This window comes from Brachyhypopomus gauderio, unplaced genomic scaffold, assembly GCF_052324685.1.
Source record: "Brachyhypopomus gauderio isolate BG-103 unplaced genomic scaffold, BGAUD_0.2 sc104, whole genome shotgun sequence".
Classification (NCBI taxonomy): Eukaryota; Metazoa; Chordata; class Actinopteri; order Gymnotiformes; family Hypopomidae; genus Brachyhypopomus; species Brachyhypopomus gauderio.
Genome location: NW_027506925.1, coordinates 750,752 through 776,924, shown reverse-complemented (window position 1 = coordinate 776,924; position 26,173 = coordinate 750,752). Strand labels below are relative to the sequence as shown.

The window sequence follows — 26,173 nt, the reverse complement described above, 5'->3', positions numbered from 1 at the left end:
ACTACTAACACATCACCCACACCACCCTCTACACCACTACTAACACATCACCCACACCACCCACTTCACCACTACTAACACATCACCCACACCACCCACTACACCACTACTAACACATCACCCACACCACCCACTACACCACTACTAACACATCACCCACATCACCCACACCACCCACTACACCACTACTAACACATCACCCACACCACCCACTACACCACTACTAACACATCACCCACACCACCCACTACACCACTACTAACACATCACCCACACCACCCTCTACACCACTACTAACACATCACCCACACCACCCACTACACCACTACTAACACATCACCCACACCACCCACTACACCACTACTAACACATCACCCACATCACCCACACCACCCTCTACACCACTACTAACACATCACCCACACCACCCACTACACCACTACTAACACATCACCCACACCACCCTCTACACCACTACTAACACATCACCCACACCACCCTCTACACCACTACTAACACATCACCCACACCACCCACTACACCACTACTAACACATCACCCACACCACCCACTACACCACTACTAACACATCACCCACACCACCCACTACACCACTACTAACACATCACCCACACCACCCACTACACCACTACTAACACATCACCCATACCACCCTCTACACCACTACTAACACATCACCCACACCACCCACTACACCACTACTAACACATCACCCACACCACCCACTACACCACTACTAACACATCACCCACTACACCACTACTAACACATCACCCACACCACCCACTACACCACTACTAACACATCACCCACACCACCCACTACACCACTACTAACACATCACCCACACCACCCTCTACACCACTACTAACACATCACCCACACCACCCACTACACCACTACTAACACATCACCCACACCACCCTCTACACCACTACTAACACATCACCCACACCACCCACTACACCACTACTAACACATCACCCACACCACCCACTACACCACTACTAACACATCACCCACACCACCCACTACACCACTACTAACACATCACCCATACCACCCTCTACACCACTACTAACACATCACCCACACCACCCACTACACCACTACTAACACATCACCCACACCACCCACTACACCACTACTAACACATCACCCACTACACCACTACTAACACATCACCCACACCACTCACTACACCACTACTAACACATCACCCACACCACCCACTACACCACTACTAACACATCACCCACACCACCCTCTACACCACTACTAACACATCACCCACATCACCCTCTACACCACTACTAACACATCACCCACACCACCCTCTACACCACTACTAACACATCACCCACACCACCCTCTACACCACTACTAACACATCACCCACACCACCCACTACACCACTACTAACACATCACCCACACCACCCACTACACCACTACTAACACATCACCCACACCACCCACTACACCACTACTAACACATCACCCACATCACCCACACCACCCACTACACCACTACTAACACATCACCCACACCACCCACTACACCACTACTAACACATCACCCACACCACCCTCTACACCACTACTAACACATCACCCACACCACCCACTACACCACTACTAACACATCACCCACACCACCCACTACACCACTACTAACACATCACCCACATCACCCACACCACCCTCTACACCACTACTAACACATCACCCACACCACCCACTACACCACTACTAACACATCACCCACACCACCCACTACACCACTACTAACACATCACCCACACCACCCTCTACACCACTACTAACACATCACCCACACCACCCACTACACCACTACTAACACATCACCCACACCACCCTCTACACCACTACTAACACATCACCCACACCACCCACTACACCACTACTAACACATCACCCACACCACCCACTACACCACTAACACATCACCCACACCACCCACTACACCACTAACACATCACCCACACCACCCTCTACACCACTACTAACACATCACCCACACCATCCACTACACCACTACTAACACATCACCCACACCACCCACTACACCACTACTAACACATCACCCACACCACCCTCTACACCACTACTAACACATCACCCACACCACCCACTACACCACTACTAACACATCACCCACACCACCCACTACACCACTACTAACACATCACCCACACCACCCACTACACCACTACTAACACATCACCCACACCACCCACTACACCACTACTAACACATCACCCACATCACCCACACCACCCTCTACACCACTACTAACACATCACCCACACCACCCACTACACCACTACTAACACATCACCCACACCACCCACTACACCACTAACACATCACCCACACCACCCTCTACACCACTACTAACACATCACCCACACCACCCTCTACACCACTACTAACACATCACCCACACCACCCACTACACCACTACTAACACATCACCCACACCACCCTCTACACCACTACTAACACATCACCCACACCACCCTCTACACCACTACTAACACATCACCCACACCACCATCTACACCACTACTAACACATCACCCACACCACCCACTACATCACTACTAACACATCACCCACACCACCCTCTACACCACTACTAACACATCACCCACACCACCCTCTACACCACTACTAACACATCACCCACACCACCCACTACACCACTACTAACACATCACCCATACCACCCTCTACACCACTACTAACACATCACCCACACCACCCACTACACCACTACTAACACATCACCCACACCACCCTCTACACCACTACTAACACATCACCCACACCACCCACTACACCACTACTAACACATCACCCACACCACCCTCTATACCACTACTAACACATCACCCACACCACCCTCTACACCACTACTAACACATCACCCACACCACCCACTACACCACTAACACATCACCCACACCACCCTCTACACCACTACTAACACATCACCAACAACACCCTCTACACCACTACTAACACATCACCCACACCACCCTCTACACCACTACTAAAACATCACCCACACCACCCTCTACACCACTACTAACACATCTCACATTCCCGTGCATGCTATAATTTTGAGCTTTTCCCTTTTCTTGATCAAAACACAATCTCTCCCAAAACATGACCACACACACACTCACATACGAGAAAACACACACGCTTCCATCATTCCCAAAAACAAGAAAAAATGTTTTAAAAGCAAAACGAACCGGGCGATGTGGCACAAGGGCACATCAACTACAGCCGTGCAATTTCACACACGCCTGAAACTCCTGCGAATCAGAGCCCTGCCGTTCACGCCTCTTTGCCTAGCTGGTGACAAAAATGTGGTGACAGGCAGAGAGAAGGACCGTTGTCAGTACGCCAAGTTGCTATGACTACCAGAAGATCAGCATATATATATATATATATATATATATATATATATATATATATATATATATATATATATATATATATTCGGTGCGAGTGATCCCTCCCCCTTCACGTGTTTTGTTTTCCTCATCTCGACCTGTTTAATGCCTGCACTGTGGCTGTGAGCCTGTCCCACCGGAGCTGTTCCATATAACATGGCCTGCAGCGTCTGCGAGGGGGAAACACGCCATGCGAGGCTGCGTCTGCGACATCGGGAGATCAGAGCTGCGCGTGAGCAGGAGACACATGGAGAACGCGAGTGCGTGCGAGCGCGTGCGAGCGTGAGCGTGAGCGTGGCTCGCGAGCGTGCCAGGGAGGAGACAGCGCAGGTTCTCCCTAGTGCTCTGGTCCTTTATAACTGCTTAATAATAGAATAATTATGGTGCTCAAAATTGGTTGTAGATTGTAAGACGCCAGATATTTCAGCTAAGAATATGGCCTTAAGATTTATTTAAAACACACACACACAAACACACACACAAAACAGTATTAATTAATTTTACTATTGCTTTTGCCTGAAATAACATTTAGAAAGTATTAACTAAAATTAACAATGAAAAAAAAAAACGTTATTGACGTATGTTTGGCACACAAAATTGTCATATTTAGGGAAAAAATCAACTCAAAATCAACAGCAGTGACTTTAGTAGTAAAGGCTCAAGCATTACAAGCCCATCTGTGTGCTCAGCTCTCCTAACAGGTTACACAACTCCAACACACACCCCTCATCCTCTCCCTCCCACCTCCACCCAAAGAGCAATGCTTCCTAACACCACCCCCCCACCCCCCCCCCTACAGATTGCGAGGCTGAAGGGGCGTGGCTCCCCCAGCCCCGCCCAGCCCAGGTGCAGCCACTCACCTGCGGTGGGAGTTCCTGTTGCTATTAACGTGGCCGCGTCCCGAGCAACCAGGCGTGGGGCACTTTAGAACATTCTCATGCATTGCAAGAACTTTGGAAAGACAGACAGGAAAAGGCCAGAGACAGTGTAAGAGACAGTGTAGGTTAGGAGCACCCAAGGTGAAAACAGAGAGCCTTCAGTGTTCAGCTGAATTAGCTCGGTGTTAGCCGGCTGAAAATAGTAGGCATGGCATTCACGATGACAACAGCGACAGAGAAAGATCAGGCAGTGCAGAGGAAGGACAGCATGCGGTAAAGGAGAGGGAGACGTGTTATTAGCATGCAACAGAACGCGATCTGGTAGCAGGTCTACACCTACTGCTGTATGCTAAGCTCGGGGAACGGCTAGCAAAGGGCTTTATTCATAATGGCAGAGAAATGGAATTAAAATGCAACTAGATGTGGAATTGCTGCTCGAAGAGAAGCTTCCATCACAAGGAAGAGATGTTTTTTTCTCTTTATTTTAACCCCTCGAAGAAGACATTTGCCAATTTATTCAAAATGTCACTCATTACACTAAATGTAAAATGTTCAGACCGGGTTCGTTTTTGAATCTACTCAAAAAATAATATTATGTGAAACAAGCAGTTAGAATTTCGAATAATTGGGTGAACTTGCCTTTGCACTATACAAATAAACACAGTAAGCATATATGTTGCAAAACGCAACCAAACAAACAAATAAAAAATAAATAATGATCTGAGAGGATGTTATTCCCAGGCACTTCAGCCTGTTCTCAGTGTAGTTTGGAAGAGCAGCAATGGTGTGCTGGCCTTCCTGCTGACTGAGCCCTGTCCTACCTCAAAAAAAAAGACTCGAGAGCGCCCTCATGCTGTTTGGAGGTGTAATTACATCAACGAGAGCGAAGCCCAGCGTACAAATGTGATTCGGGCGGTCTTACTTTCTGGTGGTACGCGGTCTTTGTGGGGGCAGCCGGACAGACTTCGGTGGTGCGGGTACAAGCCGGTGACGTGACCTGTGCCGTCACACCCCGGGGTGGGGCACTTGCTCTCTTTTTTCTCAGCCCTCGAGGAATCTTCGCATGAAAGAAAGCATTCACACGTCTCGTTATGTGCCTGCTTCCCCAAACGTCAAATAAGTCCAGTAAAAAAAATGCTTCTTTTGCAACCGTTTCTCGATATCACGGTAAATACAGCTTCACGTCTTTTGTGGTTTTGGGACACGGTAGCGCAGCTAGGCCGTCACCGACGCTTCTGCAGGACGCTGGAAGGATAAGGGACTGAACCTACGCTGCAAATCTGCTTCGTGAACTCAACTATGGAAATATCTGTTAGTTACTTAAAACGCCACGCAGTTTCAATTTATTAGTATATTCGGGGAAATGTCCAAGCTTACCAACCGCCTACACTGGTACCAGTATCAGACCATTTTTGGCAAATCCCCGTCCTGGCTAGGAGAGTGGGTAATGGGGCAGCGGGTGACCACAAAGCTAAGCCTTGGTGGCAGATTTAGGATCTAATCCACTCACGGTGTGCCAGGAAACAACGATCTTTCCGCAGAATTTTGGCCTGCGTTACATTTTTTAAGGTTCTGTTTAAGCTTGGCACCAGCTAGTGGCCCCTGAAATGAGTTCGCTGAGGTCTATACAAGCCGCACGTCCAAATCTATAGACGGCGCTGGCGGTACACAAGGGCATCGGTCTTAGTTCTGGCTTGAATAGCAAATGGTTCAAGGCTTCTCGCTTTTGTGACAGCATAGCCAGGGGGCACTCCCTGGCCGGCTAGCCTGGGTCTGATGAAGGCCGTGTGGGTACACACCAGTAGTGGAGCCCCTCTCCCTACTACACAGGACACAGATCTGTGGCATCAGGATCTGGGCCAGCATTAAATGCATCAGAACCAGCTTCTTTAACGCACAGCGGTAATCAAGTGTTTCTCACTAGATTTCGTTTTTTTTTTTTTTTTACTTCTTTAACTGTTAAACTGAGACGATGTGTTAAATTTTCCAAGAAAAAGTGAACCTTAATTGGAACTACACATCTTGCCTGAATGTGCCTCCATAGGTTACAACAGCGAGCTCACTCCAAAAGATGAAGCACCATGTCCTAAATATCGGTTTAAAGTGCTAAATTAATATAGGTTTAAAGTGATATATTAATATTGGTTTAAAGTGTTATATTAACATATGTTTGAAGTGCTATATTAATATAGGTTTAAAGCGCTATATTAGCTACTCTACAAGTAACTAACTAAGCCACAAGTAACTTTGCTAAAATGATGGTAATTTCATATGAAGAGAAGGAATTTGTAGAAAATAGGTCCCTAAAACAGCTCAACTAATAGCCACACTACCTGGCTATTACTGCAAGCTTCATGACCTAAGCAGGTTGCCAAGCTACGGAGGAAAGAAAGAGCAGACATGTATTGTGTTGGGCAGTATGGAGAGGTGAACAGGGATGACACCCCTTCTCAGCATCGTAACGACCCTCTATGGAGTGTTATGCTGATACAGTCTGGCAGATTCTTATAGATAATAATAAGAGCACGTAGTGCGGATGGCTCTCTCCCAGGGGCGGTGGGTGTGAATCGAAGTGGATTTGGAGAAATAGGCCGTGGACAGAGTCCCGCAGATGAGATTTGCTGTCCTAACGGGCCGTGCAGATTGCCATTACTCATGCCTGACAAGGCGAACCTCTGATGTTACCACGCAGGCCTATTTTAACAACATAAGCCTCTGCTGCCGCTACCGCTGTCATTGCCACGGCGATCTGAGTGTCTGGGAACAGCCGGAACAACGCGTCTGTCCCACTCGAGGAGTCCTGCGGTTGGCACACACGCCACTGCGCAACGTGTCGGAAAAGCCACACGGAGACGGAGGCTAAAACCGAACGCAAAAAAAAAAAAAAAGATCGTTGCAGAAGCAGGGTGAGGGACGGCAGCACAATCTCGCGGGCGCTCTACCCTAGACCGCTCCGTCTCGCCTGGAATCTGAAACCTCACAGCCACGGTTGACAACAGCATAGCACTCATCTCTGGGGTTAAGTCTGAAGTGTTTGCTCCTGGGTGGGTGAGTTTTACCTTTGGGGTAGTAGGCTCTCTTCGCCCCATCGTGGTGGAGTCTGGCTTTGCGCTCGTCCGCGCCGCCGCTCAGCCTGGGGCTATGCTGGTGGTCCCTCCGGACCGCGACCTGGTCCGACGCCATCCTGTCGCGCATCACTTTGGCCCGCTCGGACTCCAGCGCAATGGCCTTCTCCAGCAGAGACAGGTTGCCCTTGGTCATGTCGAAGGCCTCGTCCGAGCGCTCCGAGGCCACCGAGGTGGTGTCCTCGTCGTGATCCTGCCCGCAACCGCCCGGGTAGCCGGCGCGGGACGCCGGGCTGAGCTGCTCCTCCAGCTTCATCAGGTTCACCATGTCCGAATAGTTCCTCTCCAGGGGCCTCTGGGGCTCCAGCTGCTGGCAGGCGTCGTAGCGGGGCACGTGGTGCAGCGCTTGGAGGTGCGGAGTGTGCGAGTGGTGCTCGCCCGGGTGCTGGGGCACGTGCGGCTCGGGCCCCTGGGTCTCGCTCAGTTTGCGCGCCAGGTCGAAGCACTGGTTCCGCAGGCACTCCAGGCTGCTGAGGCACACGCCCTCCTCGTTCTCCTCCGGCGGGCCGGCGGGGTGGCCCAGGGTCGCGGGGCCCTCGCCGGCGGACCCCTCGTCCGGGTAGCCGTCGTCGGGCAGCACGGCCCCGTGGCCCTGGGCCAGCAGCTTGAGCGAATCCACCGTCTCGCGGACCACGTCGCTGTCCAGGTCCACGCTCAGCTCACCCTTCCGCCCGCCCCGCTCGCTCCCTTCGTCATCGTCATCGTCCTCGTCCTCGCCGCTGTTGGAGGAACTGCTGTTCATCTCCGACTCGGTCATGGCCTGGTAGGCCGCGTCTTCCGCTATCTTGCCCAGGTTCAAGAGCGACTTGGCCACCAGCTCGTCGTAGTTCTCGTACTCTTCGTTGTTTGGGTTGTTATTGTTGTTACTGTCTTTCTCAACCATCTGACTGGGCTTTGATTGTCCACAACTGGAATAGTTTTTCTCTAATGACAGAGAATGAGATAAATAATATACAAGTATATAAGGGTATTTTTACATATTTTAATTTCTCTTCATTTTTTTTTCTTCAAGAGAGCTCTCATGAAAATGGAACAGAACCTATCCTCTCTTGAAGGAACTGACGCCATTTGTCTTAAATGTACCTCAATATGTTCACAAATGAAATGTCAAGGTCCCCTGAGTTACAGTAGCTGAGCGTAGAGCACACAGAAAGGAGGATACGTGCCTTCACGTCAACAAGATCTGAGTGGGTCTGAATGTTAATTACCATTTCACAAACAACTGCATTTTAACTTTACGTCAAAGGCAAATCCATGACACCAATGGGCACGAATGCACCATGACTGAAAACGGCCTAGTATAAACTTACTGATCCCCGGCTGAGTGTCACAAAAACTCCTTTCTGAAGAAAGTTTCCCTCTCTCAGTGCTAATGACCACAACCTTCAGAAATATCTGTGTGCAAATGCATCCAACACTAAATATACCATATGGAATGTTTTTTTTCTTGTGCAGTGACATGTAAGCAGCGCGGGCAGCTCCGGAAATCTCCTCTTTCTCCTTTAGGGATTTTAGTATTGCTTGTATTTGGGACACGGCAGGGTGAGACTGCGAGGCTAAGCAGAGGATGAGGTGCTCTGCTTCTAGAGCCAGAAATATCCTCAGGAGGAGCCCACTTTCACGGGGGAGGAGGGAGGCGCCTCCCGCCGAACGGCAAACGTGCTAGCGCGTGCGCGGCGTTGGCCGAAGCGAAGAACTCTCTCTTCGGCGCCGTGGAAGGCGCTGTCAGAAGCGATTGAGGGACGGGGAGAACGAGGCCGAGAGGCACAGCAAGCAAGCAGTCACATGTCACATCTGCTGCTCTCCCGAGTTGGAGAGGGGGACCGCACGCATGCTCCCTACCCCCCGCTCCTCCACCGCACCCTGCAGAAGGAGCCGGCCGCAACCGAGCCAATTAAATGGACCGGAACCAAAACGGACCATTTAAGAAATGAACGAATAAGACTAATAGTGAGGCCAGCCTGTTCATTTATTGGAACAGACTCCAATTAATATTTTTAAATGACGGGAGTAACCCTAGCTATGTGACAATGTGACCTGAGTGCCCCGTTTTCACTGAACTTGTAAGTCTAACGTGGCGTCTTACTGGCTTTCTTTGAGACACATTTTGTGAGACAACAGCAACAGAACCCAGATACAAATGCACAATAATGAATTAACTCTACTCTCTTAGAACCAATGACACAATGACTGGCCAAGGGATCTGGCCAAGAAACAGCTGATGTTGTCCAACTACTTATGGCCACTGAAATGGGGTAAAACAGACTGCGATTCATTCGCCCAGTACAGATATAAAAATATAACTTATAGTTGATATTCTGTCCTTTAACCTCAAAGCCATTTTTAAAATTTCCCATTCATTGATCAGGAATACTGCCAAATTCACACACACACACACACACACACACACACACACACACACACACACACACACACACACACACACACATTCCAATTTCTTATAGACAACTCTACATACTCCTATGATGACTCCTAAGTTTGCATTCCGAGGTTGCATCAAGGAAAAGTATGAGGTAAAGAGACAGAAAAGTCTCTTTTACAGCCCAGTAGAGAGTAGGCCTCACCTTGCTGATGAGTCTGTTCTTCATATTCTTCATCTTCCTCATGCTCATCTTCATCTTCATCTTGCTCATCCTCCTCTTCTTGTTCGTCATCTCCATCCTGCTCCACCACCTCCTCATCTTCTTCTATCTCTTCCTCCATCTGCTCTATCTCTTCTCCCTCTTCTCTCTCAGTCTCTCCTTCCTCTTCCTCATCCTCCTCTTCCTCCTCCTCCTCGCCAGGGTCCTCATTGTCTTCAGAGCACTCTTCTTCTTCATCATCTCCCTCCTCGCCTTCCTCCTCCACTTCCTCCTCTAGCTCTTCCTGCTCTCTCTCCTCCCCCTCGTCTATAGCGTCCGCGTTGTACTTCTCGTACATGGTGGGATGGCCATCAGGCATGGGTAGAAATGGCCGCCGCTTGATAGCAGGTTCTTGTGGGGGCTTCTCCTGAATTTTCCTCTTCTTAACCAAAGGGCACCCATAGACACTGCACAAGGCACACACAAGTCAGAGGAAGGAGTTTTTTCACTGTCATTGTAAAAAAAAAAAAACAAACAAACAAAAAAAACTTCTTTGAATGTGACGGAATGCAATACATTTTAGAGTTAAATGGCTCTGGCGTGTCTGCATCAGAACTAGCCCCACAGAGGCTGAAAAATATTTGAATTGTTTAAAGGCACAGCATAAATAACTACTGGCATTTTTATTAAACACAGGCACCGTTTGAACTATGTTCCCCCAAGACGACACTTTTCTGAAACCGCCCAGCATCATTTGCAATAGTCAACCTCCAAAATGCAAAAAGCAAAGCTCATTCAAACAGCGCTCAATTACACAAATCCCTTAATAATCATTAGCTGTTGAGAAATTCCACTATAATTGCTTCAAAACAGCATGTGCAATTATGCATGGTTTAAATGTGGAATTCAGAAAATCAATTACCACATTTCCACATGAAAAGGCGTATTTGTGGGTTGTCAAGGGGGTGAAAGTTTCTGCTCCCTTGCAGAGATGCCGGCTGGGGAGGATCCCATGTCCAAGCTCACGTTTCTGTTTCTATGCTAGACAGGCACTCTGTTAGGGCCACTTAGCCATAGTACAGCACACCTAGTCGTACACCTGTCCGTGTTCACATTTGAACAAAGCGGAATAAAACACGTAACTGGAGTCAGAGGACGTGTGTGAAACGTATTAGGACTTGTTGCTATGGCAACCACATCCCTAAACTATAGCTCCTTCACGTCCATTTTCATATGGATCCCACAGTAATGAACCACACAACCTTATTGACCTAGTTTAATGTGGCCTATTAAATATTTAAAAAGGAACTTAAAGTTAGTCTATAGGTCTATACTATAAAGCTTTTCCGGGAATTTCTGAGAATATATACACTTGATAACTACACGCGAAGGGCTGAGTGCGAAACAATGTGAGCAGACGATCTAAAAAATGGGGAAACCAGATTAGCTAGTGAGTTTTTTTGATTCTCGGAACTAAACGGCAGTGATTACAAAAACAAATGGCCATCATAAATATGCAAGTCGTGGCAAGGTGAAGTAGGGTGCAGTCCACACGGGCATTTTGTACCATTAGGATGTTTAGAGTCCTATTCTTCATGCGAGCACCTCACACGGTGTTTAAGAGCCTGTGAAATGTCCTAGATGCATGTGTACCGCTGTTAGCTGCACCTCTACCGTACCGTAAACCTCATCGTAATGGCCACAAATTGCACCATCGGATTGAAGGACCAGCATCAGATTCCAGGATAATGTAATGGGTAAAGTATTCATTTTAGTTTTGTGAATAATGCACAATCTACCCCACATATGCAGAGCAGAACAAGTAGCATTTTGTTAAAACCCCTGTTATAAATGTGATTTAGTACCACTGTTCGGTGGTCAGCTGGAGGTGGATTTTCCTTTTCTTTTGGCTAAACTGCTCCATTCAGTTCATGAAACCAATTTTCGGAGCGATACGTTTAAAGACATTAAACTCCATACGCGTGTAGTGTTCTTGGAAAAAAAAAAAGATCTCAAATAGCTAAAAATGTCCAATGCAGCGTCTGTCTTCAGCTGCCTCATTTACGTATGCCACACGCGCAGAACATATGAGCTCCAGATCTGTGCGGTGCGTCTGTGGGCAGCCAGCCAGCAGCGCCTGTGTGGGTGAGAGCGCTCATGAGCCACTCGGAGTGACCTTGGACACCTTCGCGTTTCCCACTGGCAGGCCACGCCAATTAAAATTCCACAGGTAATTAAACCACATTTGAATGAGGGAGCAGTACAGGCAGGGTTTGAGTGGGACTGCTGTAATTACGGAGAGAGAGAGAGCGAGAGAGAGAGAGAGAGAGAGAGAGAGAGAGAGAGAGAGAGAGAGAGAGAGAGACTCCATGAGCCTTTCAGTGCCGCCGAGAGAAATAATGACTTCAGCCACAGACAGCTCCTGGCGGACAAATGCTCTGATGAACTCTACTGATGTAAAAAAAAAGAAAGAAAGAAATGTGGGGCTTATTCTGTTTGATCATTTCCATAGGATCTACGCAATAATACTGCCTAGCCTATTAGCCTACACAAGTGTGGGAAACATTAATAAATATTTGCAAATTCTTTTCTGAGGAAAATAAATAAATAAAAAAAATCAAAGATTTAACCTGCCTGTGTCATAAAGTGCTCCTACGAGGCTCCCAAAACATGTCACCTTTGTTTATTTCTCTCAGCTTTAATTGGTCTACGCTTTTATCGAAGTGTTTTCAGCTTGTCGTCCCGGTGGCCGTCGTTGCGACGGCCCGAGCCGCGTCCCGGAGCTCGGCCGCGCGGAGCTGCCTCTGCCAGCGGCCGGTTGCCATGGGAGCGCACAGCCTCGGCGCCTGCACACTGCAGCATCCACAGGCATGCGTAGCAAGGCACCGTCGCCATGGTGATCTCCCCCTGCGGAGCGGGATTTGCCATTCGAGCAGACAGACAGAGACGGAGAGCGAGAGGAAGGGTGCGTGCGAGAGAGAGAGAGGGAAGAGAGAGAGGGAAGAGAGAGAGGGAGCGAGCAGTGATTGGGAGTCTGACAGAGCCCCCCCCATCCCTCCATCCCCCATCCCTCCATCCTCCCGCTGCGCTGCACCCGCTCAAACAGCAGAACAAAAGATGCGGTGGAGCGCCGGGCTTTCCGGATGCCTCCATCCGTCTCGGAGGCTCGGCTGCCGTGACCGGCACGGCCTCGTCCTCTCGGCCCAGGGCCGCCACACGCCACCGACCCCCCCACCTCGGCCACGGCGAGCCCCCCAGAAGCTTCGGTCGGGAGGGCAGCACACAGCCTGGCACGGGGCGTGTCGGGAAAACGTGCGCGTCTGGTGAAAAGACAGCGGCGCGGCGGACCGCAGCGGTTCTGAGGCAGAGCGGGGGAGGGCAGGGGACCGGGCTGGAGGATCAGGCAGACATTGAAAACACAGGGCTTTGCTAGGGACCTATGCAGCAGGTGATCACACACACTCACACACAAACACACACGCCAAAGTATGTATGCCGTACGTGGTTCGTCCAAACGCCGGACACATCTGGTGGGGCTTCTCGGTGGAACAAACGGTTCGGGGGAAAAAAAACACACCAGTCACAGATAGCAAACAAGCCCTCTGCATGTATAGCAAACGTAGAGCAGAAAAGCCAACAGACCACACAGACTCCATCTTCTAGACCCAGAGAGGAAGATATAGAGAAAGTGGGAAGGAGAGAGAGAGAGAGAGAGAGAGAGAGAGAGAGAGAGAGAGAGAGAGAGAGAGAGAGAGAGAGGGAGGGAGGGAGGGAGGAAAAGATGGCATATGCCTCCCACACAGTCCAGAGCCCATCTGCTGGCGTGCTGATGGTTAGTAACTAACTAGCACACAAACATGATTTCTCCCCGCTACATGGAAAGGTGTAAATTACTGCTTGACACTGTAAATTAGATGCCTGTATCTATGCCTGCTCATAATTTCAAGCTTTCTTCAGGTGTGCTGGCTAGTAGTCCTTCTCTGCCCTGTCTGTTCAGGCTTTCACGGCCTGTTTCTACACTTCTGGTGCCGTGTTTCCATCTGCATGCGTTCTGCTCGCGTGGCCTTCCTCTTTCAGAGCTTCGAGTGGGACCTTTCGCCTGCCCGTGCTGTGGCCTTTGGTTCGTGTCATCCGCTCCGCAAATCTCGGGCCCTACCTCGGTCGGGCAGGGACAAAAGCGAGAGAGTCCAGCGGAGGACAAAAAAAAAAAAAACAGGCATAAAAGCCCGTAGCTTTCATGAAGGAGGAGAGGACAGGGGTGTATGAGGGGTGTCGAGAAAAAGCGGAAGGGAGACATACAGAGAGAGAGAGAGAGAAAGGGGGAGGGGGAGAGAGAAAGAGAGATAGGAAGAGAGTGAGAGAGAGAGAGATAGAAAGAGAGAGAGAGAGGGTCATAACTGCACCACTCACTAGCCCTCGCCACCAGCTCTTGGCTCAGTGCCCATCCTTTTAGTGAGTGCTACCTGTCAGGTTCTGAATTATACAGCTCCAGGCTCAGTTCCATGTGAGTCATCCATCAGAAAAAGCGGAGAAGGAGGAGAGAGATGGAGACAGGGAGGGAGGACGGAGAGAGGGAGAGGTAGAATGAAAGGGAGGAGGAAGGATGGGGATGGAGTGTAGGGCTGGGAAAATAATGAGCTGGAATGAGAGGAAAAGATGGAAGGAGGAAGGAAGCTATAGAGATAGAAATGGAAGAGTGAGAGAGAGAGAGAGAGAGAGAGAGAGAGAGAGTACGGAACACAGCTGATAACTGAAGCAAGCTATAAACTCTGCAGTCACACCTAGACTGCGTGGCCAGACCAGCCCTTCCCGGCTAACCTCGGTGGAGGTTACATTAAATCCCAGTACGACCAGAGGAAGCCTCTTCAGTGAACTGTAGAGAAGCCGTTCCGAGAGCACAGGGTCCGCTACTCAAGTGGGCGGCTCTAACAATAGTCTTCCCACTTCTTTACATGGTTAAATAAACAAGGACTCAAATCGCAGCATAAAAGCAACTTGCAGTTTCCCCCTGTGCCGGTCTCCATCACTACACCTCTTACTGGGCACCTTCTTTGCTTCACAAAGATCCAATAATGTGCATGCAAGTCCATGAATCGTTTAGACACCAAGTTCCACGTGACACTGCTTTAATTACACATGACAATGCTTGACTTATGTATGAAGATGCACTGTATGTTAAAAGTGACGGTATCTTTGGTGTCTCTATTGTCTCCTCTCATACGTTGCGTAGAAACTGCTAAACTTCAGCCGCAGCCTTACACACGTTCACATATCCGCACGCTAAAAAGTCTTACCGGGATTCAGGCTCACAAGACGCAGACGTCCTTAGCGCCCGACATGCCCGGTGGTGTCTGGCCCTGCTAGGCTGCTAGAATGAATAATGCAGACACCCCGCTTTATAGATTAGTCCCTCGCCAGACGGAAGAGAACCTTTTGGCATGATCTAACCCTGCGCGCACACAGCGAGAGCCAGAAACAGCAATTGCTTTGTCATCATGGTTCCGTAACGGCTGGCTAGGGCGCAGCAGATGCCGTGTACTGTACAGGTGATACAGTGTCCTCGTTACGGTCGAGCGGCGGCGTTCCTGCGGAGCTCCCGACGTATACGCCGGCCATCTAGACACGCCGAATGAATATCATCACCGCCCAACCCCCCCCCCCCCCCCCCCCCCCCCCCCCCCCCTTTGGTATTGGGGGGGGGGGGGGGGGAGTGTGACTGAACACACACACACATAGACTCACACGTACAAACGAGCTCGCACGCACACTCTAAAAGTATGCATGCGAGCAGAGGTGCGTACACAAACACACACACACACATATACACACAATCTCGTAAACACGACCGCACGTGCGAGTTCCCCTTCTGAGTGAGAGGTCTGCCTCAGGCGTCATTCGGCTGCTGCGGAAATACAGCTGCGAACGGCGGTTCACACGGTGACACCAGAAAACGCATCCATCACTCTTTCCTCTCATTTTCTTTTGGCTTTTCTTCTCCCACATCTTCTCTCGCAGGAGTAAGCAGCATACTTAAACATGGCATAAACGTGTCCGACTGAAAGAGAGGCGTGTCAAGCCAACGGACCCTTCTCATTTGTCTCACTGGGCACGACTTCAGAGGGGATTCGTGTTTAGATGCCATTCGTCTTTTTACGTGATGCAAATGAATTAGTTATATCGATTAGCTGCACTGAAATCACCCCTTACCAGAAAGGAAAAGAAATAAATATATTGCCTTTGTCCGAGTGTCGACGGTAAGGTTGCGCAAGTAATTTGGGATCAAGTAGCATTCGGGCCCCATCGTAAAGGACAAAAGACAAGCAAGAACAACAAAATAAGCTCTGAAGGAAACAACCAGCACGGTCCTCGAGCCCTCCTCGAGCTGATTAGCATATTAATGATGCCAGACTCGCACGCGCTCCTGAAACATGCTAATAAGAGGCGCGCAGAAGCGTCGGAGCGTAGCGGCTAGTCAGACAATAGCCAGCCATTGTGCTCCGGCATCACGTTAACTTATCAGCAGCCTCTGTTTTACCAAGGGAGACAAGGTTGTGTCGCTTTCTGGCTTTGTGGCGCAGGCTACAGGCTAATTGGATAGCAGTTTTCAGGGTCTGCTTAAGATTCGAGTCAACAGAAGGGACCAATCAGAATAAAGACCCACAACCCCGCCTCCATATCCGTTTTAGCAGGACACACCCGACAGAAATGTCTCCACTTTGAATTCCCACTGAAATTTTCTGTATTTTTCTCAGAGAATGCTACTAGTACAAAGGTACTGCTTTGGAATTTTTGCACATAAATGCATGAGATTCATCCAACTACATTGGAAAGCACAGTACTAAATCCAATGTAGAATGATATAAAACTAAATGCTTTCATGTGCATGAAAACGTCTGAATTTCAGAAGTACGTTTTGTTCAGATGTGTAATGGAATTTATCAGTGTAGGGCTACCTGAGAAACCTAATTTAGTCAGAGTAAGACTGGCTGGGCAAACAGACTATAAGTGTAGAAAGAATTTGTTTAACTGTGCTTCAATCTACATGCCAAAACAACCACAGCAAACTTACTGCAAAGGAGAGTTCCTCTTCATTGGCAAGTTCATATCACTACAAGCTGGTCTCTGTCCCACCCACAAATTGATAGCCGATTAACAATAAATTTTCTACGTTTAATCATGCCTACATTGTTAGAATATATTTATAACAAATCAGGCCTTCATGTAAGTACAGTAGGACCACTTGAGTACTATTGAGTATTGAGTACTACAGCTATTTTACACATCGCTACTCTATAAATGTATGGCTAATGCAGTGAGTGTATCAGAGTGATGCACAATAGCAGTGTAATAGCTGTGTGATCAGAGGTGAAGAATAAGCATTCATGGGAGTGAAAAAGCAAATCGAGACAGCTAGGCCTGTGTACAACACTGTGTTATAAAAACGTCATGTTGAAAAAGGGTGCAATTAGAATAGCTATTTGAGTAAATTCAGATGAACAGAACTCTGGAATAGGCAAAGTTCCATCCTGGAAGGATTTCCCAGACACCCTGCGTGTATTTCTGTTCTTTATGGGGCCTGTTTGGCAAGGCCCAAATAAGTTAACCAATACCTGGAGGAAGTGCTGACTATGTGAATGTAAGGACACATCATGCTTAGTTCCTAATACACAGGCTTCCTGCTGGGAGGTGGAATTTGACCTTGATCTCGTTTGCTCTGTGGTGAGCACGGTTGGCAGTCTGGGGGTCCTACCTCCTGTGCCTGGCGTATTTACCCCTCACATGTCCACTTCCGTCACACCCTGGTGTGGGACAGCTGTGGACAAGAGGAGGAAGGCATTAATGCGAATGCTGATGCGCGCACACACATACACAAGCATCAACACACACACTCCACCCACACACACACACACACACACATACACACACTCAAGACACTTACCCCAGCCCTCATGCACGCAGACACATACACACACTCCACCCACACATCGCTCACCACATACATGCACGCACGCACGCACACACACACACACACACACACACTCTCCACTCACCCACCCGCACACACACACACACACACACAAACACACAAACAGCGCTTCATTGCAGATTTACAGAGCCTCCTGTATCCTCCAGCTTGGTGACGCACTAGGCCGTATATTTCACATTTCCTACCTGAGCCTCAGCCTGCTCTATTTAGACTCTCAGCTAGCTAAGAGCTGAAACACGGCCAGATTTGGAATCTCTGACCTGCTAGGACATGCAGTCATACTGTGTACGTTAGCCCCTCCCCCTCACTCTGCCACCACAGACTGTCTAGAGCACACTGCCATGCATCACCTTCAGAGCCTTCAGCAAATGCTCCACTTTCTATTTTTAGCCAAACTAATATATCTCTGCCTCTGATTGGCAATCCACCAACTCAAGATCAAGCTCTTGGTCTTACACACGAACATCTTAGACGTCTGGCCATTACTAGCAATTCCTCTGTTTTCCACAAAGTGATGCTGGCCTCGGGCCGGCGTCTGATCGAGGCTAGCGACCCATCCGTTATTGGTATTATGGATGCCTTTGGCCAGAGAGAAGGATCCGTCCGCGGAGGCAGTAGCAGAGCGTGCTGGTAGGGCATTAGAGACCGGGGGGGTCTCTAATGACTTTTCTATTTCCACTGTCGTGTAATTCACGGAAAACAATTCCTGGCCTCTTTAATAGAAACAAATAAATTTAATTAATTTAAAATACTTCATACTTTCTCAGTTAGGACTGCGGGATTCGTAATGAGGGAGACTACGTGGTTAAACAGACGCCAAGACGGGGAACCGCGGCTGGAGTTGCATAAGCGGGGCCTGATGAAATCTCCCTGTCGCCTCAGGGAAGAGCAGTCCATTCACTTCTATTACCACGCGTGATTTCATTAGGGGAACGGGCATATTTACCAATATTAATTGGGAGAATCATATGCTCTCACGAAAGGCAATTAAAAGAGGAGGTTTATTTATAGATTGTAGCCATGGCGAGAATGAATCACACGGAATGATATCGGTTAGCGAAATTACTCGCTTGCCGCCTTCTGCCGCGCGCGAAGTGTGTCACGCGCCTTCTCGTTGAAACTCCTTCACTAGGCGTGGAAAATAAAAAGGTCATCTTGGATATTGTGTGAATTTGCCACGGTTATATGCATTTATTTGTCCTTGAAAATCATTCGATTATAGCCACTTCATAGTCGCGGAAAGTGTCGTGTAGAGGGGCCCGTTTTCACGGCCCCTGCCGCCACATCTAAACGAACCTGAACAGCTCCTGCGCTGCAGTCTCCACGGCAACTAAGAAGAGAAAAAGAAAAAAGACAATTAACGAGAGCAAACATCAATATCATACTATATCATACTAATTTTATGTTGCCCGATCGTATCAGTAACACCATCAATATTAGTCTGCTCGTGAAATCAATAGTGTAGCTACAGCTCTGCTGAAAGCAGTGATTTTTCCTTATTAGAGGCCAAATACGAAGCGGTTGTGGGTAAGAAGTGGTCGAAGCTGCTAGACTGGAAGGAGCTCGTTTCGGTTTCCTGCTGTACCTCGCACACCTTTGGATCGCGTTCGATGGCGTTTCTCGGCCGCATCCACCTCCATCTGGGGAAGAAAGTCGTCCGTCAGTGCACGGCACCAGACAGGCTCGCGTTTCCCGCTTGCCTTCCATTCATATAACGTTCACATATAAGTGGAAACCTCTCTGTGGTGATTAGCTGAGTGAGGGTGGGGTAGTGCTACCTGAGATTAGCTGAGTGAGGGTGGGGTAGTGCTACCTGAGATTAGCTGAGTGAGGATGAGGCAGTGCTACCTGAGATTAGCTGAGTGAGGGTGAGGCAGGCTACCTGAGATTAGCTGAGTGAGGATGGGGCAGCGCTACCTGAGATTAGCTGAGTGAGGGTGGGGTAGCACTACCTGGGATTAGCTAAGTGAGGGTGGGGTAGTGCTACTTGATATTAGCTGAGTGAGGGTGGGGTAGTGCTACTTGATATTAGCTGAGTGAGGGTGGGGTAGTGCTACTTGAGATGAGCTGAGTGAGGGTGGGGTAGTGCTACCTGAGATTAGCTGAGTGAGGATGAGGCAGCGCTACCTGAGATTAGCTGAGTGAGGGTGAGGCAGCGCTACTTGAGATTAGCTGAGTGAGGGTGGGGTAGTGCTACCTGAGATTAGCTGAGTGAGGGTGGGGTAGTGCTACCTGAGATTAGCTGAGTGAGGGTGGGGTAGTGCTACTTGATATTAGCTGAGTGAGGGTGGGGTAGTGCTACTTGAGATGAGCTGAGTGAGGGTGGGGTAGTGCTACCTGAGATTAGCTGAGTGAAGGTGAGGCAGCGGTACCTGAGATTAGCTGAGTGAGGATGAGGCAGCGCTACCTGAGATTAGCTGAGTGAGGATGAGGTAACACTACCTGAGATTAGGTGAGTGAGGATGAGGCAGCGCTACCTGAGATTAGCTGAGTGAGGATGAGGTAACGCTACCTGAGATTAGGTGAGTGAGGGTGGGGCAGCGCTACCTGGGATTAGCTGAGTGAGGGTGGGGCAGTGCTACCTGAGATTAGTTGAGTGAGGGTGAGGCAGGCTACCTGAGATTAGCTGAGTGAGGGTGAGGCAGGCTACCTGAGATTAGCAGAGTGAGGGTGGGGTAGCGCTACCTGAGATTAGCTGAGTGAGGATGAGGCAGCGCTACCTGAGATTAGCTGAGTGAGGATGAGGTAACGCTACCTGAGATTAGGTGAGTGAGGGTGGGGCAGCGCTACCTGGGATTAGCTGAGTGAGGGTGGGGCAGTGCTACCTGAGATTAGCTGAGTGAGGGTGAGGCAGGCTACCTGAGATTAGCTGAGTGAGGGTGGGGCAGCGCTACCTGAGATTAGCTGAGTGAGGGTGGGGTAGCACTACCTGGGATTAGCTAAGTGAGGGTGGGGTAGTGCTACTTGAGATTAGCTGAGTGAGGGTGGGGTAGTGCTACTTGAGATGAGCTGAGTGAGGGTGGGGTAGTGCTACCTGAGATTAGCTGAGTGAAGGTGAGGCAGCGGTACCTGAGATTAGCTGAGTGAGGATGAGGCAGCGCTACCTGAGATTAGCTGAGTGAGGATGAGGTAACGCTACCTGAGATTAGGTGAGTGAGGGTGGGGCAGCGCTACCTGGGATTAGCTGAGTGAGGGTGGGGCAGTGCTACCTGAGATTAGCTGAGTGAGGGTGGGGCAGTGCTACCTGAGATTAGCTGAGTGAGGGTGAGGCAGCACTATCTGAGATTAGCTGAGTGAGGGTGGGGTAGCGCTACCTGAGATTAGCTGAGTGAGGATGAGGCAGCGCTACCTGAGATTAGCTGAGTGAGGGTGAGGCAGCGCTACTTGAGATTAGCTGAGTGAGGGTGGGGTAGTGCTACCTGAGATTAGCTGAGTGAGGGTGGGGTAGTGCTACCTGAGATTAGCTGAGTGAGGGTGGGGTAGCACTACCTGAGATTAGCTGAGTGAGGGTGGGGTAGCGGTGGCTGAAGCTCTCCTCCTGTTCTGGGCTGTGGCAGAATGGTCCCTGTTGTTGTGTTCAGAGCTCCTCCTCAAAAGTCATTTTCTAGATAAAAAAATAAATAAATCCACAGGTGATTCACCGTGAATAATAATCAGATATGGGTCAGTTTATTCTTTAGCATGTAGCAAAATATAATTTTTTGTGTGTAATAATAAAAAATACTTAACCGAACATCAATTATGAGAAATTGGGTAAAACATGCATGCGCGCGCGCACAAACACACACACACACACACACACACACACTATACCCTCTTACTTCATCCATCCTATGAGCCAACACTAATATTGTGTATTTCACACAAAATCCTGTTACTGCAATAGATTGTTGATTTTGTGTGTATGTGCTTGTGTTGTTCGGTACCAAGGCCAGGGGAGGTGCCCCGAAAGCTGTTCAGCAACAACAAAAAAGTCCAATTCATTTCTTTTGAAAAGGCAGCCTTTGTGAATGGCACATACCCTCTTACACACACACACACACACACACACACACACACACACACACACACACACACACACACACACACACACACACACAACCTCTCTCCATTGACACATCACTCATGCTGAATGTAGAATATGCTTTTTTTTTCCACCAGGTCAAACCAATGCAGATGAGCCTGGGCTCCGTCAGCCTCTGCTGGCCAGCCTGGCTTGGCCTTACGTAGGGGAACACTGACTGTTTGGTATTCCTGCCAACCCCCCATCTGTCTCATATAATATGATACAGTGCTCCCCTGCACAAAGTGGGGCATGCAGCTTCCCAAAGCAGCCTGTGTATTCTTTTTGCTCTGTGCCATCTCTCTCTCTCTCTCTCTCTCTCTCTCTCTCTCTCTCTCTCTCTCTCTCTCTGTCTCTCTCTCTCTCTCTCTCTCTCTCTCTCTCTCTCTCTCTCATTATTGGGTAGATGATAGAGAGGTAGAGGCAGGGGCTGCTGCCTCAAGCCGTTCTGCTCGCTGGCTCAAAGCGCAGTCTCCCCATGAGAGCCTCGCTCCCCCGCAGACCTGTCGCATGTGACTTCCTCCCCGTCCTACCAGCTGCTGAGCCGGTCTGACTCTCCGACGAGTTCCCACGTCCGAAGGACAAACGCTGGGGCTTTTTCCTTTCAGTGGTATCCCAGTCGCTCTTGCTCACTCAAATGTGGCCTGTGCGTATAAAAGTGAACCATGTGAGAGAGGATAGCGGATCCCGAGAGTGTGTCGGGGCGAAGCGCTGTGCGTGCCCACCCCGGAACAAAGCTGGGCTGCGAGGGGTTCGGAGTGCTACCACGACGTCTCCCCTGCAGGTGGAGTTGATCCACCCAGCTACATCTCTCTCTTCAGGCCATCTCTGCCGCCTGAATTTGCTCTCATTGACAGTCCTGCAGAAAAGGCTCTCTCATTGTACAGATCCAAGTCCTTATTTTTAAAACGAAGTCGAGCAAATCTTTTTCTAGGCTGTATTTCTTCAGTGTTGCGAGTCACACCAGCGGACGACACATTCATGTGGTGTGACCGGGAAAATTTGCTTGGCTGGCTAGCTCACGTCCTCACCTCAGATGGCACCACCTCGCCGTACGCCCTTAACCGTCCATGTGTCCTGAGCTGTCACTCTCTCTCTTTTTCTTGGTGCACTCACACTGCCACGATGAAAGCAAGCCTCAACATGAAGGCCATGTTTCAGCTGCCGCTCGACACCCGAGGGGACAGCCCGTGCTGGGGTGTGAGGTCCGATCGGTTGTGACTGTGCTCTGGAGCAAAGCTCCAATGGATGCTTGACGTGAGCTTTGGACTTTACCTCCACCTGCGTCAGATGGTCTGAGTCGGCAGGCGCACGTGCCTGGGCGTCCGAGCGCACGTGTCTCAGCGTGTGCTCCGTGCGTGAGGGTGTGGGCACATGGGCCCTTAGTAATTCAGAGATGTTTGCACGAGCAAGAAGCAGACATCAGGGCCGTGGGCTGAAGCTAATGGGGTTTTCTCTCAATTCATTCTCTCTCAGGACATGATCAACAGACCTCTTCATGACTGGCCACATGACTAGTAATGGAAGCTGAGATCAGAACGAGAACACTGGCTGTCGGCGTGAGCCGGCGTGGGAAAGAACAGCTGAAATTAGAGCAGAATATGAGTCTGTTTTGGCAACAGTCATGAATGTGAGGTTCAAACACACAGAAGCACTGGATGTACTTGTCTGTCCTGGTGCACTGAGGTAGTTTGTGGTGACACAGAAAAAGAAAGTCGACCAAAGAATGGCCAAACCGAACTTTTGCTACTGGAACATTGTAAATCCCAGTAAGACATGCACAGCGATGGCCGCTGTGTAAACGAGGAGGCTTCCTCCATTGTAGATTGCATATGGAATGGACGTTATCCACGAGGGCCTTCTCCTCCATGGTGGGAACCAATCATCTCCCTCTCCAGCTCCCCAAGAACTCCATTTCCTCTCTGAGTCCTGCAGTGTCGCTCCCCTCCATCAGGATGAGGGGAGCTTTAATTGCCGTTTCTGTGCACAAGGCCTGCGCGCGCAGAGACGCTCATGCCACCGAGCCTTAATGATGCCTGGCAACCACAGGAGATCTGACCAACGCGTTGTCAATGGCAACCGAGGTGCTAGAAGTTTTTTCTCCCACAAAGACAGAAGATGAAACCTTCCTGAGATGCTGCATCCATGGAGATAGAGAGGGGGGGAGAAAGATGGATAGATAGAGAACACTTGGATAAAGAAAGGCTTTGTGGAAGAGTGGAAGGCCACGGCCTAACATGACTCGGGCCAATCCTCTCAACATGCCATCACATCTAAACGCAGGTAGATATAGGCCTTCAACCTATGGAGGTAGACCTGTGAACACACCACAGATTCCTTCTGCTACACTCAGCCAAGGACGTTTGAGGAGCAGAATCAATACACAGTGGCAGCCCTTAAATCGCAGCCCCCCTGTACCTCCTCTCCGACACCCAACTCCTCCTCATCACCAACAAACACGCCCGAGACGAAGGCCTCCTCGTATAAGTGCTCTCAGGATGACAAAGAGCCATCTTTGCACTCCACACGAACCTGAAACGGTGCCGTGCCACGACGCATAACCGAGGTGGAAATGGCGCTCGGCTTGTTCGCAGCGCCGGCCACCTCGATGCTCGGGCCGCCCGCTTTTACGGCACACCTGCTAATTACGGAACCTTCCCTGGACGACAACAGCCCGCAGGCCTCGCCACGCCTCACCTGCACACACTCTGTGTGTGTGCATGTGGATTTGTGTGTGTGTGCGCGTGATGAATGAGCTGTTGCATGCGTTTGTATTGACTTTGTGGCCTTTAACCGAAGGACAACACTCTCAGTTTTGGGTCTCAGTTTGGAACCATGCGCAGTCTGGTTTGGGTACAAACTCAGTCTGGTTTGGGTCTGATCTCAGTCTGGTGTTGGGTCTACTCTCAGCTTGGTGTTGGGTCTACACTCAGCCTGGATTACTGCAGGAGGTTTGAACCACACACCGCCCCCTGCTGGCCACGGAAGCGCTGCCCTCGGAGGCGCGTTTCCCTCCGGCTCTGGCAGCGTGTGCCAGGCATTTAAATGATCCCTCCTCGGGGCCTCTGCTGGAGCGGGTGGTGGCGCCTGGCTCCACGTTCCTGATTGTGTCTCCCGGTTCGTCACGAGCGAGTCCTAATCAGCGAGGCAAATCAGGCCAGATTGGGCCGAGATGGGGAGGAAATAGGATTTTAATCAGCATGCGGCTCGGCTCGCCACCGCTCCTGCCTGCCTCAGTCGCAGCGCATTTAGAGACGGAGATGCCACGGAGCAATCAGCCAGACCTCGGCAGCATCCCACCGAGAAGGACGTGCTTTAATTACCACCAGCTAAGGAAGGATCCCTCTCTGCTCCCTCGCTCCCTCCCTCCCTCGTTCCCTCCCTCCCTCCTTCCCTCTCGCCGTACTCAGAGAGAGTATGGGCTTGCGGCCTTTCCATAATTACACGCAATAATGTGTCATTTTTATCCAACTTCCCTCCTTTATGAAAGGACGACAAAAAATTACTCATCTTGTTAAAACCCCATTTCCATGCACCGTACCTATACGTGGTGATGGGGAATAAGCTCTAATGTGTGCTTGGAGGCTCGTGCTGCCATGTTGTGTAGGGGCATTTGGCTGTAATGAATAATTAGCGGTGTGTTTTCGCTGAGTCACCGTGCTGGGGGGGAGGGGGGGTCTGTGCTGGACTCTAATGGAGGTGTTGCTTCACGTCGGCCTCTGCGGATCCGTCTCCGGCGAGCCAGTCGGATTATGGGGAGGTATGGCGGCCGGTGTGCGTGCGTCCGTGTGCCGTGTGCGAGTGCGTCTGTGGTGTGCGTGTGTGTGCGCATGTGTGGTAAAAATAACAGCTCTCCCACCTCATGACTCATTCCGTGAACTTGCCTGTCCAACACTCCCAAGTAGTGTCTGGAAAGAAAGCCTGGAGCCAACTCCTTAGTTTGCAAGCTGATCACTCCTTACTCTGCATGTGCGTTTGAAAGAAGGTGTGTACGAGTGTGTGTGTGCGTGTGTGTGTCAGTCCTTCACAA

At 49.8% G+C, this 26,173-nt stretch overlaps 1 protein-coding gene across 1 annotated transcript in view; it reads right to left on the bottom strand.

Moving 5' to 3' along the window:
* Positions 1–26,173, bottom strand: part of myt1la (myelin transcription factor 1-like, a) — a gene marked incomplete at its 3' end in the record, with an annotated part of 51,920 nt that overhangs the window by 6,074 nt on the left and 19,673 nt on the right. The window contains exons 3-10 of the mRNA XM_076993128.1: positions 21,570–21,684; positions 19,666–19,720; positions 19,377–19,410; positions 17,844–17,906; positions 10,097–10,560; positions 7,446–8,435; positions 5,309–5,443; positions 4,369–4,459 (exon numbers count right to left, since the gene is read on the bottom strand). Of these exons, the coding sequence (XP_076849243.1) occupies positions 4,369–4,459; positions 5,309–5,443; positions 7,446–8,435; positions 10,097–10,560; positions 17,844–17,906; positions 19,377–19,410; positions 19,666–19,720 (1,832 nt within the window). The remainder of the gene's footprint in view (positions 1–4,368; positions 4,460–5,308; positions 5,444–7,445; positions 8,436–10,096; positions 10,561–17,843; positions 17,907–19,376; positions 19,411–19,665; positions 19,721–21,569; positions 21,685–26,173) is intronic.